General features: G+C 42.0%; 1 protein-coding gene across 2 annotated transcripts in view; it reads left to right on the top strand.

Annotated features, from left to right (window-relative positions):
* LOC145354335 (pantothenate kinase 1) overlaps positions 1-18,792 on the top strand; it is a 71,433-nt gene extending 52,641 nt beyond the window's left edge. For both annotated transcript variants that reach the window (XM_080205505.1, XM_080205506.1), the window contains exons 5-7: positions 6,338-6,461; positions 11,279-11,404; positions 15,932-18,792. In XM_080205505.1, coding sequence (XP_080061631.1) covers positions 6,338-6,461; positions 11,279-11,404; positions 15,932-15,991 — 310 coding nt within the window. In that variant the 3' untranslated portion in view covers positions 15,992-18,792. The remainder of the gene's footprint in view (positions 1-6,337; positions 6,462-11,278; positions 11,405-15,931) is intronic.
* Positions 18,793-19,208: the final 416 nt, after the last annotated feature.

Here is a 19,208-nt window from a genome sequence, read left to right as displayed (position 1 = left end):
ACTCCAGCTGCTGCCTCACCAATGCCCTATACAGCTGCAGCAAGACCTCCCTACTTTTATATTCAATCCCCCTCGCTATGAAGGCCAGCATCCCATTTGCCTTCCTGACCACCTGCTGCACCTGCAGGCTGGGTTTTTGCGACTCATGCACAAAGACCCCGAGGTCCCTCTGCACCGTCGCCTGCTGCAGTTTTTCACCACGTAAGTAATAGTCCTTCCTACCATTATTCCTACCAAAGTGGACCACCTCGCACTTGCCAACATTAAATTCCATTTGACAGTTCCTGGCCCATTAGCCCAGCCTATCTAGATCCTTCTGCAGACTCTCCACACCTTCCGCGCAATTTGCCCTTCCACCAATCTTGGCGTCATCAGCAAATTTCAACACCATACACTCGGTTCCCTCCTCCAGATCATCTATATAAATGGTAAATAGCTGAGGCCCCAGCACCGACCCCTGGGGCACTCGACTAGTCACCAACCGCCAATCCGAATAGCACCCATTAACCCCCACTCTCTGCCTCCTATTTGACAACCAATCCTCTATCCACGCTAACACCCTACCCCCAACTCCATGCCCCCTTACCTTCTGCAGTAACCTCTTGTGAGGTACCTTGTCAAACGCCTCCTGAAAATCAAGAAAGACCACATCCACCAGCTCTCCTCTATCCACTGCCCTAGACACATCCTCATAGAACTCCAATAAATTTGTCAGACACGACTTGCCCTTAACGAAACCGTGCTGCGTCTGCTCTATCAAGCAATTCCCCTCAAGATGCCTCGCTACTTCCTCCTTGATGACGGATTCTAACATTTTACCTACAACAGACGTTAAACTAACCGGCCTATAATTCCCTGCCTTTTGCCTGCCACCCTTCTTAAACAACGGCGTAACACTAGCCGTTTTCCAATCTTCCGGCACTTCCCCGGAATCCAGCGACGTTTGGAAAATAACCACCAAGGCATCCACTATCACCTCCGCCATTTCTTTCAGAACCCTCGGATGCATTCCATCCGGTCCTAGGGACTTGTCCACAATCAGCCCCTCCAGTCTGCCGAGCACCGCCTCTCTAGTGACAATAATGTCATTGAGACCCTCCAGTCCTACCATCTTTCCATCGCTAACACCCGGCAAATTATTCACGTCCTCCTCCGTGAAGACCGAAACAAAAAAGTTATTCAAGACCTCAGCCATTTCCCCATCCCCTACCACTAAGTCCCCCCTCTCATCCTCTAAGGGTCCAACGTTCACCCTAGCCAGCCTCTTCCTTTTTATATATTTATAAAAACACTTGCTATCCTTTTTTATATTAAGCGCTAGCCCAGCTTCATAGTTTCTCCTACCCTTCTTTATCAACTTCTTTGTCAATCTTTGTTGACATTTAAACCTCTCCCAATCCTCCTCTCGCCCACTACTGTTAGCTACTCTAAACACCTCCGCTTTTAATTTAACACTTTCCTTCACCTCCTTCGTTATCCACGGCTTATTACCTCTCCTCCTACGGTCCTTTTTAACCATCGGAATAAATTTCTGCTGAGCACCAAGAAAGATCTCCTTAAAGATCCTCCTGCTCCTCAGTAGACCTACCTTACAACGCGCTCCCCCAGTCAACATTCGCCAATTCTTCTCTCATCCTACCGTACTCCCCTCTGTTCAAACAAAGGACGCGTGTCCGGGAACCCACTTTCTCCTCCTCCATCAGCACCAGAAACTCCACCATACAATGATCACTCTCCCCAAGAGGATCCTTCACCACAAGGTCCCTAATTCTACCCGCCTCATTACATAACACCAGATCCAAGATAGCTCGCTCCCTCGTCGGCTCCAACACACACTGTTCAAGGAAACTATCCCGGCAGCGTTCCAAGAACTCCTCCTCGAGCCCACCACGTCCAACATGGATCGACCAATCAATATGTAGATTGAAATCCCCCATAATTACCGCCGTTCCATTCCTGCATGCCACACTTATTTGCACGTTAGCAGTCCGCCCCACCTCCAGATCATTATTTGGGGGCCTATAGACGACACCCACCAGCGTCTTCCTTCCTTTGCTGTTCCTAATCTCCACCCACAACGATTCCACTTTCTGCTCTTTGGTTCCTATATCATCCCTTGCTACCACCATGATGCTATCCTTAATCAGCAGAGCTACGCCCCCCCCCCGCTTTTTCCTCCCGCCTATCCTTCCTAAACACTTGATACCCCTGGGCATTCAGCTCCCAGTCCCTGTCACGTTGCAGCCACGTCTCTGTAATGGCCACCAGATCATATCCATTTGTGCTGATCTGCGCCACCAGCTCACTCTGGTCCCAGCACGGTTCAGACCAACCCCATCCCACCTGAACAGGCCCCACCTACCTCAATACTGATGCCAATGCCCCATAAATTCAAACCCATTCTTCCCACACCAATCCCTGAGCCACCCATCCACTTCCTTAATCTTATCAACCTTACGCCCGTCTACACTCGGTTCAGGCAGTCACCCAGAGATAACCACCTTGTCGGTTCTACTTTTTAATTCCATTCCCAGCTTTTCATACTTCTCCCCAGATCCTCAGTTCGCATTTTACCTACGTCGTTGGCACCCACATGTACCACAACGACCAGATTCTCACCCTCCCACTCCAGGTTCCTCTGCAGCCCAGATGCGACATCCCGGACCCGAGCACCAGGCAGACAGCACACCCTTCTGTGCACTTTGTCATTGTGACAAAGGACAGTGTCAAAACCCGAACCCCACTATCCCTAATTACTACTACGTTCCTTTTCACCTTCACTTTGCCTATGTCCTGCGTCTGCATCACTACTGTGTGCAGTTTGCTCACCAACCTCACCTCCCTCGTTCTCGTCCAGACTGGAAGCAAGAACCTCAAACCTGTTATGCAGATTGAGAGGCTGAGGCATCTGCTCCCCACCCTCCCTCCTCCGGTCCCCACCCTCCTTCCTCCTCTCAGCAGCCCCCTCCTGTTCCTGACCCTTAGAGCTTGCCAGTCTAGGGGGGGTGGATGTCTCTTGCACCCCATTGTCAATGGCACCCTCTCTCCCCCTGATGAGCCTCAGTGTCTGTAGCTCAGAGGCCAGCTCATCTACCTTGAGCTGGAGTTCCTCCAGCAACCTGCACTTACTGCAGACATGGTCACTGGGAAGGACCCTGGGGTCCACCAGCTCCCACATCATGCGGAAACAACACATCACATGCCCCTCCATTATTCACTGTAGTAATATTGAAAATTTCAACACGAACTTACCTGGCCCTTTTTCCCCCTAAGCCCTTTTGCTCCTAAGCCCTAGTAGCTCACTGGTCCCATCATTCATGTGGGACTTTTGGGACGTCCTTTTGAGCAGTGCAGAATTTCACTTATTCTCCTCAGTTACCCGAGATCCGTGGGACTGCTGTGGACCTCAATCATCCCTCCCCCAACTCCACCTCCCCTGCACAAAGTGTCTGACACCTGCCAAATAATTTCACAGCAATAGGTTGACCTCCCGCATTGGTTAGCTTGGAATGACCCTGACCATCAATATATAGTGACCAACTTACCCAGTAGATGAATTTCAACTAAAGAAACATTCATTTAGTAAACCCATGATACTCAAAGACAATTGTATCCCCAAGAATGGTTCTCCCTTTTCTCGGTGCCTGGAAAGCTGAAGGAAAACTAGTAGAATTTCAAGAGGCCAAAATGGAGCCAGAGGAAGGTAAAGATACTGGGATTAAAAAGTGCCAAGTGAATGGTTGGCAGAAAGTATCCTTGGTTCCCAAAAAGGGAAGCAAGAAGGAAATGCTTCACCTAGTTTAAATTCACAAGGGAGTGCAGCAGAAGCAGGACAGCCACTTGTGGTCAATAGTATCCCACAGGACATTGGTCTGATTGAGAGAAAACCCATCCCAACATAAAGGCAAAAGAAAAAGTAATAAATGCACCTCACGATGAACAGCACTTGTGAACACCACAAGGAAAATAAGTCACATTATTGCGAACTTGTCCACTGGAGAATCAAATTGTCCAGTTCAAAAATCAGAGCAGGCTGAACTTAGAGCTCACGAAGGAGAATAGCAGAAATTCACATCGGACAAACCTTGGAATAGAAAAGATGTCTCCACAACAACCTGTTAAATTTGACTCCTTCAGGGACAAATTTGAGTTTCCACAGAGCCTAAAACTCTCCAAACATTACATGTCTGCTGATCGTAATATCCGAACAGATACAAATAGATGTTGGTGAAAATCCAACTCTGCTTGTTAATACCTAACCAGCATTTAAAAAGTGGGAAAGTAGAAAGGGCTCTGGGTTTTCTGAACAGAAGCCATTCTAGGACCCAACACCAGAAGAAATTCAGTTATAATTGTACCTCATCTAAAAAAAAGACAGTTTGAAGCAGAAAAATGGCTGCTGCAGGCAAAGTCAGCGGTATTAATTATAAGAGTGTATGAATGTCCAGAATATATTAATTATTTCTCTTGCTTTACCTTAAAAATGATGTTATTTAAAAAATGGAATCAAGGTTTCATTTTTTTCTTCCCATGCAGTGATGATGTCATGCCCATAAAGGCATCTCATATTCATAACTTGTAAAATATAAACTTTTACTTGGTGTGCGATCTTTCGGAACTGATTTTTCCATTATAATGGATGGTATATGCTGCAAAAGATGGCTGACCTGATCTGTGAATTCAAAAAGTCACAAGGACAAAATGTTGCTCTCCAGACTAAAAGGTGTTAGCTGCCCATATCCTGAGAGCTTCCAAATGGGTTGAGCTGAATGGGTCTTTCTGAAACCAAGGTGGCGATTGTCTCAACTCTCTTCAGAATGAATGTCTTCAAACATTAAACGTGGTTGTAGTTAATCAACCTAAGACCAAACTACATTTTGTAAAGGGAGCTGTGAGAAGCCACATGGTAGTGCAGCCATGTTGGTCTCAGTTTTAATCTTGAAAGTGTTGACTACATAACGATATAGCAGTAGAAGAAAGGACAGTAACATCTATGCCTTGAGAACCGAAGACTGAACATCTGCAAGCCTATTCCTTCTTGGGTCCAAAACTACTATCAGCTAACCTTCTGGCATCAAGACAACAAGGGACATCTTTGCGACCTGCAGAAGTCCAGCTCTTTGAGAGAACCCTGAAAAACACTTCAGCACATGACTCTGGCTTTCAAGTTAACTGAACTGTGCTTCAGGAGTGAAGATATATTATCCATCAAGCTGACAACATACGTTTCCCAGAACAGGACAGTGGCACAAATTGTAAACTATTCCTTTTGTTTCTAACTTGTAGAAGTGCATTATTCTCTTCAACTGCACTTCTCTCGTGTGTGTTTGTGTGTTCGGCTGCATGAGTAAGTGCCATCCCATTTGATTTCAGTATGCGTGTGAATAAACAATCTTACAAAAAGCTTGCTGCTGATTATTCAAATTGCCCAAGCACTTAGGAGTTAAGAAATACGCACATCTTCTCAAAGCTAACTGATTACATTCAGCAGAGAAGGAAATAGAGATCAATAGTGTTCTCTCGTGCTGTGCATTATATAGAGATATAGAATACAAAAAGCATGGAGATACAGGAATCTAACACTAGTTAATCGTGCTGTATGCAGTTTTAAGCACATAATTGTTGAAATTATATGCACTCGATGGAAAAGATTCACTGGGGTATTACTAGAGATGAAGAGCGATTTTTGAGAAGTTGAGACTTTTTTCTGTTAGAACTGAAGTTAAAGACCAAAAGGTCTTCAAGATTACAAGATTAGAATGAAGTATAAATGACCCTTTCCTTCTGGTTCGTGAAATAAAGTGGACAAGTTATGGTACAAAGAATCAAAGGATGAATTTGAAAAAGTCTAGTCACTTTGGGAGTCATGGGACTGAGTAGTCTACCCTTGTTCATAATATATCTGTGTGTTAGTATGGAGGAAAGTATTGTCACAGACCTGGTGCACTGTAACATTCTGTTGTGATTTTGAGAGTTGATAGCGAATCAGTTGTGAAGCTACTTTTGTTTTGGGGAAAATCAGACTTCAGATACATCGTGGAATTGATTTTGACCAGATCGAGTGCAAGTGTTTGGAAATGTGTGTATAACAGTCCAGATTGGATTTGTCCAATACTTGCATGTTCTGTCTGCTTTTGTTTATATGGTCAAGCCACTGGAATTTCAGTGGATAACCTCTCTCTGATTTGAAGACTTGAGACATGGGTAGGCTAAGTAGATTTTTAAAATGTGAAATAACCTGAATAGCCATCTTTTTAAATCAAAGTTTGAGCAATCAGAAATAGTTTGAAGGTTTCTCCTCATGTCTTCAATCTTTGCTTTTTTTAAACTCCTACAGCTTTGGTCACATGATGAGTAAGGAGAAGCGTGATTCCATCAGCAAGGAAGATTTGGCCAGAGCAACGCTGGTCACTATCACAAACAATATTGGATCCATAGCTCGCATGTGTGCACTGAATGAGGTAAGCCCTTGTTGATATGGATTACTTTGTTTGGTTACATTATTTATCAGTTGCAGTAAACTGAGTCTCAGCTACAGGTACATCAGAGGTAATAAAGTCTCGATGCCGAGCTAAAATGCAGCCTATTTGTAATTTGGATTTATTTTGTTCAAGTTGTCTGTTGGTTCAGTTTTTTCTTGGTGGCACTAAAATTCACACTTCATTGTGTTGTTGACATTGCAAAATTCAACTTGTTGCATATTTCAAATGAATTAGCACCAGAAGAAACTGATTTAAAATTAGGCTATGATGTTACTTTTTGCATACTGTTGATATTCAGAAACATAACTGGAAGGTTCATTTTTTTTTTGTTACATGACATTGTTCTTGTGTTTGTTCAAATCATTCCCGTTTACAGCGAAGAAAGCCCATGCTAGGTCATTAATCCAAATCATGGAGGGTCAGATGCCAGTGACTAATCAATTTGTTACTTTTTTTTGTCAGTAACACTAGAGTTGGTTATTCTCTGGGGGCTGCCAAATAATCCAGGAATATCCTCGACGTGGAATACCAAAGGGTTGTCAAAGGCAACCTCTTTATAGACTTGCAGGGATAATGTCAGCTAACTTGTTTTAAAACCATCGATTCTAAAACTGTTATCGTGTGATCTTTGTATCATATGCTACTACCCCAGTGGATGACAATGTCACAGTGCGCACAAAAGATAAAGACAAAATACTGCGGATGCTGGAATCCGCAACAAGAACAGAAAATGCCGGAGAAGCTCAGTAGGTCTGACAGCATCTGTGGAAAGACAATAGAGCCAACATTTCGACTCTGACCCTGAGTCTGGACGGAGCTCAGCTCTGAGAAAGGATCGCCCAGACTTTCTCCAGCATTTTCTGTTTTTGTCATAGCACATACACTTGTCCTGCAGTGGAAATGAAGTGCAATTTATGGAAAGGATATGAAAATACTGGATAACTATAAACATCACATCTTTGCAGAATGAATGAAGTGTAGACATTTGGCCCCTAATTAGCCAAAATTCTTACGCTAATGCTTTGCTTCTTAAATTGCAGTAACAGAACACTACACGCTAACTTAGCATTCTTTTGTGGAATCCTAATGACTTGATCTAAACCATGTGTCAGCCTCCGTCAAATAGAATACATTCCCATGATGCAGTCTTTGGTTTTAAGCTAATTTTCTGAGTATATCATGTGTTGCTTCCTGCAGTTTCCCCTCCATTGCGGAAAGTAACAATCACAGTAAGCCTTAGGGAAGAATGGGAGGTGGACCAGATCTTTTCCTCACCAGCTGGACTAAGATCATCATGCTGATCCAAGAATATGAAATGATAAATACCAGTACTTACCTGACAGGGATGGAATCATGATCAAGCAGGGCTTTCACACTCTCCTGCCAGTTAAGTACACGATCAGACAAGTTCATCTCTCGGGCTAGGATAGAGTCAATGATCAGGGTAACCGATGAGGTTTAACCGAGACGTTACCTGATGCAGTTTTTCAAAACCATCTCAGCCTTTTGGCTAAACTGAAAAACCAGGTCAAGCCCAAGATGGGGTGCAATGCTTCATCTTGTCAGCTTGGATCTTGTTTGTCTCCCTTGTCGGAACCATGGATTAGATTCAGTTTGAATTTGCTTTTCTTTTTGGATGGAATAAAAATTTGTGGAATAAAACCCCACCAATAATGGTTTAACTTTGGCAGGGGAGCGAAGCCTTGTTGCAAGTGATATTTCTGCAGAACGTAAGAAGCACCTTTTTAAAGTGTTTGTGATTTATTTCTTCCCCCACTCAACCAAAATAACTCGGTTTCACATCAAAGATCCACCTATGATTTCGAGGCATACGAGTCATCCTCAAACTCTTGCCTTTGTTTCCCACCTCCTTTGTTCTTCTTATGGCAATAGGCCATTCAGTTCCACCATTCACCGTGGCTGATCTGTATCTCGGCTCCATTTACCTGTCTTTGCTCCGCATCTCCTGCTCCCTTTACTTGAAAAATGCCTATCTTTTGTCCCAGAATCCACAGTGTATCTGGGGAGATATCTTCATATTTTCAGTGCTTTCTGATCTTGCACCAGTGTGGCCTAACTCACCAGCAATGTCATCTGCGCTCCTAATCTCTCTTCGTTAGAAATATTCTAATTTATGTTTCTTGGGTCTAGGGTGGGTAAACTCATACTCTTCCATGTTGAACCCATCTGCCATAATTTGGTCCATTCACTTAATCTACCTATGGCCCTCTTTAACTTCCTGAATCTAGCTGCACAACTTGATATCATGTTCAAATTTGGATATGCAATGCTGTACCTTCTTTTAATCAGTTAATGTACATGGTGAAACATTGAGGCGCAGAGACAAATCCCTATGGGAATATCACTTGCCACATGCAGCTAATCAGGGTGAATTAATTTCTCTCCTTTTTCTATGTTCCCTCTCTCAGTTGATTAATAATCTATGTCATATCATATTTGCTAATTATTTTGCCCCAAACCTGATCAAATACCTTCCTGAAGCCCATCCAGCCAAACATGTGTTGTGTCCACCACGCAAGTGACCTCCTCCGAAATTTCAACTAAATTGATCGAATGTGATATATCTCTTGACATCCATTCTGACTGTCTTCCATTAGTTCATTCTTGTCCACATGCCTTGGGATTCTCTTCCAGAATTTAACATTTACCATTCATTAGTGATTGTGTAAGGGATCACTTCTGCATCCTCCCCCTGGCTGATGTAGCATGCAGGAGGAGCGCCTCGGGAATCCTACTGTCTACACCATCCATTACAAGTTGTTTTTTAGCTGTTGCCATAAAGCTTCCCACAGTGATCACACAGTTTTCCCCTAGGTAGCTGATGTTGTTGCCCCAATTTTAACTAAATTTAAAAGTTCTCACTTGGCAAAAACTGGAAGGGAGGAGACAGCTAAATTAGGGGCAGTGTCTTAGTCAGTGATCCTGCTATATTTCTTCACTCGTCCAGGTATTGAGCAAGCTACGAGGATACCCTGCAGGAAGGAAGTAGGTCCTTCTTTAAATATGTAGCCTGGGTCCAGATGTGCAACTTAAGTTGGAGACCTGCATGAGGGAACAGTGAAAGCCTCTCCATCATGTCACATCTGTTGGAGGGCGATCATGAACCAGTGTTTCCCAGACACGCACTTTCTTATTAAGGTCTTCAATAGGCTTGAATGAGTGGGAGTGTCTCAGGATTTGCTTTTACATCTGATTTCACAGTTCCCTAGCTGCAGCCTCAAATTCTAACCATTGCCTGTTAGCCAAGTCCAAATAAGACTCTGAAAGATTTATTGAAATAAGGCCTGGCTGCCTGCATTGCACCCACCATTCCTCTCCTCCCGTACACACTCCCATTAAAACAGGGGTTACTTTTCCTAAAGTTTGGATGAAGGTTTTGTGCAAGTGCAGCAGTATTTGCATTAATGCCACACGCCAAAAAATTGAAAAAATTTGAGATTTTTTTTAATCTGTCGCGAAAGACACCAAAGTATAAAATCATCTAGAATAACGATGATGTTTACATGGTTTATCTAAAAAAAAATCCAAGCTGAAGATCTTACGAAACGATAACTGATCAATCGTGATATGTTCTCTGTGCTTTGAGCTTCTTTACAGTGTTGCCTTGTAGCATGGAGATCAAGCAGCATTGTACAGGGCTATCAAAGTGCAGGGACAGGCATCTTGAACTCAGTGCTGCAAGTTTCCTGTCTGTGTTGCACCAACCATCGCTTTTTGTGAGGAAACATTCGATCTGGACTTTTGTATTATAATTTGTGGTTTAAGTGCCTGTGTACATCAAAATGAATTAAACAGACATATTTATAACACAATGCAATGGCCTATTACTATTGTACTATTAAGATTCAATGATAATATTGAGCCAATTGAAAATGAATGTTGTTGGATATAGTCTTTAAAGTGTGAAAGATGGAAGTTTGTTCTTTCAAAAGCTTCTGGGATTTGGTCTTGCTTACGTTGTGATTAGTATGATTCCAATTCAAAACATTGGCCTCAAAATAATGGTCTGAAGCTACTTTGCAAATGCTTAACATGTTTGTATTAAATTCCGTAGCCCAATATTTTAATGTTCACGTCAGGCTGTTTTAAAACTAGTTGTGATAAAATAGCAGACGAAGAAACTACACAAATGCATCAAGTGCTTATACATTAACTTCCATAGTTTATGTTCTGGGGGTGGGGATGATGGAAAGGTTTGCAAGGTGCACTGTCTTCCAAGTAGTTGAGTGGAATATTTGGTGAACCAGAGCATTTTATCATGTTTTGTGGATGGGCAGAAAAGGAATATGTGTGAGAGATAAGGAAGTGAGCCCCCTTTTTACACTGCTTTTGAAAATACAACAAACTGGAGATTAGGGCTCCTCTTTCTCTCCCTTAAGCGGACTCATCCTTAAGTCATAGTTCCATGGCCTGTAAATGGTGCTGGGAGGGATGGCCATTCTAAATATGCAACCCTAGACATAAATATCAGTATGTCGTTAGACCGAGCTGTACCTTTCCAACCCTTGGATGCAGTTTTCTATCGGGTCCGGAACAGAAGCCCTGTCTATTATTTTCTCCCCCACTCCATCTGCACTCGGTGACACTAAGTCCAGGTGTGCCCTTGCCAGTCTCTTGGTTGAAAGCCTACGCTATGCCGCTCAGAGACAAAGGATCTTCCTAATCTGATTAACTCAACATCTCACAGCTTGATTATCCAGTAGAGGTTTCTGAAAATTAATTACATTGTTTTTTTTTTCTTAAATCCTAATTTTCTCTATTTGGCCTTACTGCAGAACATCAACAGGGTGGTGTTCGTTGGAAACTTCCTGCGAATCAATATGGTCTCCATGAAGTTATTAGCTTACGCTATGGATTATTGGTCCAATGGGCAACTGAAAGCCTTGTTCTTGGAGCATGAGGTAAGCCTCTGCAATACTGTTGGGTTGTGTATAGCTGAATATATCTAAACCAGAGCAAGGTTTTGCCACCTGATTTAATTAATTGAGCCAAGCAAAGTCACTTAACATAGAAATTCATGTCAAGGAGGATGCATGGTGTAAATCTGTGATGTTGGAATAAGGTTATTAAATTAATTAGACTGGAGTTTAATTTGCCAAATACATGAATGAACGTGGAATCTTAAATCCAGGTATTACCACTGTATAAGGGTGGATGCAACAAGGTTATAATTTTTACAGTAAATTTCACTGATATCAAGTATCACACCAGTAGATGGAGCCGTCAGCATAATGTTATTAGATCTGTGGGAAGCCACAACAATGAGACTGCTTCTACCTTAACTCCACATACAGCACAACAGTCCGCTTCTGTCAGAAAGTAAGCAACTGTTTTCCATCCCAGGAGGTCAGCAATGTGTTTACACAGCTGAGATGCTGCAAAAAGCAAACACACAAAAGTAAAGGCCTGTCAGTTATAGTAACTCAAGTGTATCTTCTGACAGTGGTACATCACAAGATTTTTAAAAAGTTACACGTGGGGAAAGCGAATAACGTGTCTGTGGAAGCAAAAGGATGCATTTAGAAATTGAAGTTTGAATTGTCGGGAGTATGAACTGACGTTGCAAAAGTGTTCTGTAGGCAAACTATTGCATGAATTGCATGACAGGAATTGAAACGGATAATTAGAACCACATTATTTGCGTAACCAATTCTGCGCTGCTTCATAGACCTCTAACTTGAAAAAACTTGCCAAATATCAGCTTGCTGCTAGGACCGAAACCCTGCAAACCATATCTTTGGACAAAATATAAACCACTGCACATACAGCCAAAGAAACCACTAAAACTCATAAGAACATAAGAAATAGGAGCAGGAGTAGGCCATCTAGCCCTTCGAGCCTGCCCCGCCATTCAATAAGATCATGGCTGATCTGTCGCGGCTCAGTTCCACTTTCCCGCCCTCTCCCCATAATCCTTAATCCCCTCTCTTATCAAAAACCCATCAACCCGCGTCTTAAAAATATTTAGCGAGGCAGCCTCCACCACTTCAACGGGCAGAGAATTCCAGAGATTCACCACCCTTTGAGTGAAGAAGTTCCGCCTCAACTCCGTTCTAAACCGCCCCCCCTTTATCTTGAGGCTGTGCCCCCTAGTCCTACTGTCTTTTTTGAGTGGGAAGAGTCTCTCCACCTCTATCCTTTCCATCCCATTCATCATCTTATACGTCTCAATGAGATCTCCCCTCATTCTTCTAAGCTCTAACGAGTACAAGCCTAGTTTATTCAGCCTCTCCTCATAGCTCAACCCCCTCAACTCCGGTATCAGCCTAGTAAACCTCCTCTGCACTCCCTCCAAGGCCAAAATATTTTTGCGCACATGCGGCGCCCAAAACTGCACACAGTACTCCAGCTGCGGCCTCACCAATGCCCTATACAGCTGCAGCAAGACCTCCCTACTTTTATATTCAATCCCCCTCGCTTTGAAGGCCAGCATCCCATTCGCCTTCCTGACCACCTGCTGCACCTGCAAGCTGGGTTTTTGCGACTCATGCACAAGGACCCCGAGGTCCCTCTGCACCGTCGCCTGCTGCAGTTTTTCGCCCCGTAAGTAATAGAGTAATAGTCATCATCACCTGCCAACTCCCATCTGCTAGATATTGAAGATACCGTCTGATAAATTGTAATCTACCCTTGCTAGTTGAACAGATAAGTGAGTGCCCGTAGAGAGGGATGCCTGGGTGAAGTAGTCACCGTACTATTGTGCCTAAGGCCTGGCCATTGTGCAGCAAAATGTGCATTGAGCATATTCTGAATTTCCAAGATACCTCTTCCTATCTAACCTGCTGTCAACAGTAAAAATCCCTGCAAAGCCAGACTGTAGCCCCAGCACCGACAACTCTTCCCTTGCACATCATGTTGACCCACGACAAGGACACACTGCATTCAAAATGGTCAAAGCCCATTCACAGGGTGTTAGGAGCTTCCTTTTCTCTTTCTACTCAACAATTTTTGCTCCAATGCCCTTTAATGAAACAGAAAACAGATCTGGTAGTTTATTTGATCTGTGCATATACCATAGTTTTTATGGAATCGTGGAATTATTCCAGTGCAGAAGGAGGCTATTCACTTGTCATGTCAGAGCCAGCTCTCCAAATATATAATTCCTTTTGTGTCACTTCCCCACCTTTTCCCTGTAACTCTGCACATTTTTCCCTTTCAGATAAGTGTAATTACCTTTTGAATGCTTCAATTGAACCAGACTCCACCGTACTGTCGCCAGTGTTTTCCAGACCTCCATCATTCACTGAGTGAAGAAGTTATTTCTTGTGTCGCCTTTGCTTCTTTTTAGTGTAAATCTGTTCCCTCTAGTTTTTGACCCTTCCATGAGTAGAGACAGTTTCTTCCTATCTACTCTGTCCAAACCCCTCATGATTTTGAATACCTCTATCAAATTTTCTTTCTGCCTTCTCCAAGGAAACCTATTCTAACTTCTCTAATCTATCTTCATAACTGAAGTTCCTCATCGCTGGAGCCATTCTCACTCATCTTTTCTGTACCCTCTCCAATGCTTTCACCTCTTTCCAAAAGCATGGCGCCCAGAACTGGATGCGGTACTTCAACTGAGGTCAAACTACAGTCAACATAATCTCCTTACTCTTGTATCCCAAGCTCCAGTTAATAAAGCCTGGGATACTGTATACTTTATTAACAGCTCTCTCAACTTGTCACCTCCTTCAATGATTTGTGCACGTGTGCACGCAGGACCCTTTCTTTTCAGAGCTATACCCTTTGATATTGTGTCTGCATGTTCTTGCTATCAATGAATCACTTTACATTTCTCAATCTGCCGTTTCTCTGCCCACTCCACGTCATTTAGAACTACTTCTGAATTTCTCCACTATCCTTGCAATGTTCCCAAGTTTCGTATCATCTGCACACTTTGAAACTTTGTCTTGTACATTGAGATCTAGGTCATTAATGTACATCAGGGAAAGCTAGGGTCCAAAAAGTGTTCATTTAATGTCTCAGCTATTCTCATTCCATGTGTAAATCCCCTTTTTAGTCCCTAATCAGCTCTGCACCTTTTACCATCCTTTTACTGTTTATATGTCTGTACGAAACTTTGGGATTCCCTTTTATGCTATTCTCTTTTCATATTCCTCTTAGCTTCTCTTTTTGCATTTTCACTTCCCGCTCTGAACCTTTTGCAGCCAGCCTGGTTCCCCAATGTATTGTCCACCAGCTTTTGTCAAAAGCACACAACTTTTTTCTTCATCTTAATCTCAATCATTTTTGTCATCCAGGCGGCTCTAGATTTGTTTACTTTCTGTCGCTTTTAAGAGATTATAGCTTGACTGTGCCCGAACCATCACTTCTTTGAAAGTTTCTGTTATTGAGCTACTGTTTTTCCTGCTGACCTTTGATTCCAACTTATTTGGCTCAGGTGCATTCTTACCTCACTGAACTTGGCTTCCTCAAGTTAATTATTCTTACGCTGGGTTCTTCTTTATCCTTTTCATAGCCAACCTGAACGTTATGATACAATGATCAAAGCCCTCTAAGCATTCTCTCACTGATATTTGATCCACTTGGATCACCTCATTCCCAAGAACCAGATCCAATAACGCTTCTCTTCCTACTAGCCTGGAAAAATACTGTTGCAGAAAATCTCTGTAAACATTGACTGGGATGATAATAGTGTAAATGGCAGGAGGCTCAAGGGTTCCTAGACTATGTTAAGATAAAGAAAGATTTCTTTTGTATGTATGTTGATCTATTTTTGCTGGTGTTGAAATGAATGTCATACTGCTGAAATTGTTTGCTAATAATCTGAATAAACCCTTTTTTAAGTATAAATTGCACAATCATGTGGTGAAATGTGGGATTGTTGGCATTTTTTTCTCCTAACAATACAATTGGAAGGATGTACCAATCTCTATACTTTTACGTAAAGTGCTAGAGGTGGCAGGGTGATACAGTGGTTAGCACTGCTGCCTCAAAGCACCAGAGACTCAGGTTCAATTCTGGCTTCAGGTCACTGTCTGTGTGGAGTTTGCACATTCTCCCTCTGTCTGTGTGGGTTTTCTCCCACAGTCAAAAGATGTGCAGGTTTAGTGGATTGGCCAGGCTAAGTTGCCCCTGAGTGTAAAGGGGAATGATCTCCTTCTGCACTGTAGTGATTCTATAATTCTGAGAAGTTTGCTTAGGAATTCACTGTGGAATAGTGAATGGTGTCTCCGATGTGAGTGGATAAAAATCATTTTCAAATAAGAGCGGGAAAGGCGGAAAAACAAGATAAATAAATCAAGAGAAAGATAATTTCAAACGCTTGACTTTTAATCTCGCTGACACAGGTTTGGCTCGGATATTTTGCGTATCTATGACAGGGATTACTGTAATTTGCTGTGTATCGTTGAATAATTGTATGTTTTTAAAATATCATCCTTGGGAAAAACCACCATCCTATCTGTTCCCTCTTCATCTTGTAGGGTTATTTTGGAGCAGTTGGGGCACTGCTGGAATTACTGAAGATGACAGATACCCACTGAGGAGCAGAGAAGGTCGCAAGAATCGACCGATTGTTCGTATTTTTAAAAGCTACTGTCCAGAAATTAGTGCCGGAAAGGAACCCGTCTAACTAAACGGTTAACTATTTAGTTTTCACATCAGGTTAAGAATAAATTACTTACTTTGCAGCAGCTACTGTGGTGCTGCAATGAGACTCATTTCTAAGGGAAGTAAAACAACCTCCTGTTGTATGTAGTGTACATATTTTAAACAGTGTGCAAGATAGCCAAAACCCACTGGTTTTATGTATTAATATTTGGAAATAATTTCTGTATAAATGTGGACTGTCCTGAATCTCTTCTGGGATGTACTGCCTTGTGAATGATCAAACTGTAATGATTTGAGTATTATTTATAAAACCACTTGGAAGATTTGTATTTTTATGTCATTTTGCGACCTGTCCTTAGTTTCATTTGAAACTACAAAGCTGGAAATGAACCTGTTAATAGTGTAGCTCATTGATTTTGTTGCCTTTGTAAAACTGTCCTGTGTAAGTATTTATAAAGGATGACCTTCCTTTGAACACGCACAAGTAGTGACCGTGGCTGATCTGATGTCCAGCTTGAAAGCCTATGCTTTCTTGATGTGCTGATGTGTTTGGATGAAGGTGCTTGTCTGGTCACAACAAGAAGTTTTCTTTGTGTGAACACTTGTCTCGATGACGTATGTAAGTGAAGGTACCTTTCCACGACTGTGGGAATCTTGGATAATATTTGTTTTTTTTTAAGAAAAACCACTTCATAAAAACTACTGTATGATGGGAAAATTGTCAAACTGCAAAACATTGTACTGTGACAGCTCGTTGTCTGATATTTCAGAATTGTATTTGAGCAAGAATTCCCATTGCTGTACTATGCATTTTGAGGCAGGTACTGTCAGAAATTCCTGCTGACAACCTGTGGTGTGCAGTATACCTGACCGTTGAACTTAACTACAAAACTGGGAAAAAAAACCTGCTGGTGTTGTCGGTACATGTGGGTTAAGAATTGGCTTTTTTGTGGAAGATATTTCACATTCCATTGATACTGCAATGTTTTTGACACAATGACTTCAGTTTTATTGAGGGCCTTTTAAAAATGATTAACACGAGAAATGTCCTTTCTGGTTTCCATGATGGCAGAAGTTGTTTGGCTTTGGCTGTGTAACATTGTGCTGGATTTTAGTTAGAACAATCTGTCCGTTCTGGTGAAACTGTTCATTTCCCAACTTATGTATGTTGATCTATTTAGTTTAATTTCAATCTTGAGCTTTAAATGCTATTGTAACTAGTCACCCTATCTAATATTTTATCTTGTTTTACATTGAGTTTTTTTTTTAAAAAAGACATGATTATTAATTAAGCACCATTTATCAGCATTTTCAAGTAATCTTTTTAAATTCACCAACAGTGTGATATCTATTTATCTGTCTATAGCTTGAAACTAAGATAGTGTTCAGCACCTTCTCTGAAATATTTCTGTCTACTTTTGCCTCAATTATATCATGGGTCCATTCTGCAAATTTAGCTTAGCTATATACTTTTGGTAATCAATTTCCTCTAAATCTGGCACATGGGGGGCTCAGCTCTGGTCCATAGGGAGTGCACATCTCAGTTCTGATTTCACCATTTATGGAAACTGACTTCATATGTGTTCAATGAACTAAGTTCACCACCAGCATAGGATTAATCCTGTTGAATCAAAAAGAGTGAGCACCCTGAGACAAGCTGGCATAGATTTTTTGCCGATTTGTATATTTTTTTCTTCAATTCAAGAAATGATATATTTGGAATAGCACTGAAGGACGCCATTTGGTCCGTTGGATCCATATTGGTACATGTTGCCCATCCGTAATAATTGCCATTGTGAAAGTGGTGATGAGACATCATCTTGAAGCACTGCAGATAAAGTGACACAAGTGCAGCCACACTGCTGTTGGGTACGAATTTTGATCCAGCTATGAAAGATCTGCATTATATTTCTGGGTCAAAGGGGTGTGGGACTTGGAGGTGGCAGTGTTCCCATGTGTCTTTCTAGGTAGTAGAGGTTGTTTGCAGCCTTGCCAAATTGCTGCAGTGCAGCTTGTAGATGGTACGTATTTCTGCGACTGTGCAGCAGTGGTGGAGGGGGTGAATATTTAATGTGGTGAATGGTGTGCCAATCATGGGCTGCTTTGGATAGTGTCGAGCTTCTTCGGTATTGTTGGCTGCACTTATCCAGATAAGTGGAGAGTATTCCATCACGCTCCTGACTTGTGCCTTATAGCTAAATGGTGGAAAGGCTTTGAGGAGTTAGGAGATGAGATATTGTTTTAGAATTTCCAGCCTCTAACCTCTTAAAGTTTACAGTATTTATGTGACTGGTCAATGGTAACCCTCCCAAGATGCTGATGATGGGACAGTCAGTGATGGAATTGCCAAATTGACACTGCATACCAAGAGGTGGGAGAGAGGGTTATTTTTTGAAGATAGTCATTACCTGGCACTTACAGTGTGAACATTACTTGCCACTTACCAGCCCAAACCTGAATTCGTGCTGCATGCAGGCACAGACTGCTTCATTATCTGAGGAATTGCAAATAGAAATGAACACTGCAATCATCAGCGAATATAAGCTGAAATTATAACACTAATTGAAATGTGTTTAACAGTGTGTATTAGTGATTCTTAGTCTGTTTTATGTTGTTTGTAGAAGTCCACATTGTGTACAAAAATGGAACTGTACAGTGTGTATTCTAACCCAATTGGGAAAGGTGATAAAATTTACATTTTGAAATAAAGACTGAAGGTATGTCTGATTTCAAATCGTAGCATTTTTATTTTAGTTGAGAACTACAGCTTTATTGTCGGTCACCCACATCATTCAGGCATTGAGGAATGGATTGACTAAGTGTGGTAAGGTCTAACCAAGTTGAAATACACCAGCAAATAAAGAGTGAATGAAAGGAACAACCAGGGTGTAGGTTATCGCAGCATGTTGCAGGAAAAGGATTTACTGCAGAAAATATCAGAAGCTTTAAAGAAGCAGCCCTTCATACTTCAATGGGAAGTGACATGGCTGAACTATCAGAACAACCACCAAGCCCCAGATCTTTATAGGAATAGAGTAGGTCATGGCCTGTTCTGTCTCTCGTTCAGTCGGTTTATGGTTATTCTGTGATCAAACTTTACATGCCTGTCTTGGCTCCATATCTCTTAATACCTTTGATTTGGCAAAAATC

Source organism: Carcharhinus amblyrhynchos, chromosome 17 (genome assembly GCF_965287045.1).
Source record: "Carcharhinus amblyrhynchos chromosome 17, sCarAmb.v2.hapA, whole genome shotgun sequence".
Taxonomy (NCBI): domain Eukaryota; kingdom Metazoa; phylum Chordata; class Chondrichthyes; order Carcharhiniformes; family Carcharhinidae; genus Carcharhinus; species Carcharhinus amblyrhynchos.
The sequence above is the reverse complement of the archived record's forward strand: the minus strand, read 5'-3'. Positions and strand labels throughout refer to the sequence as shown.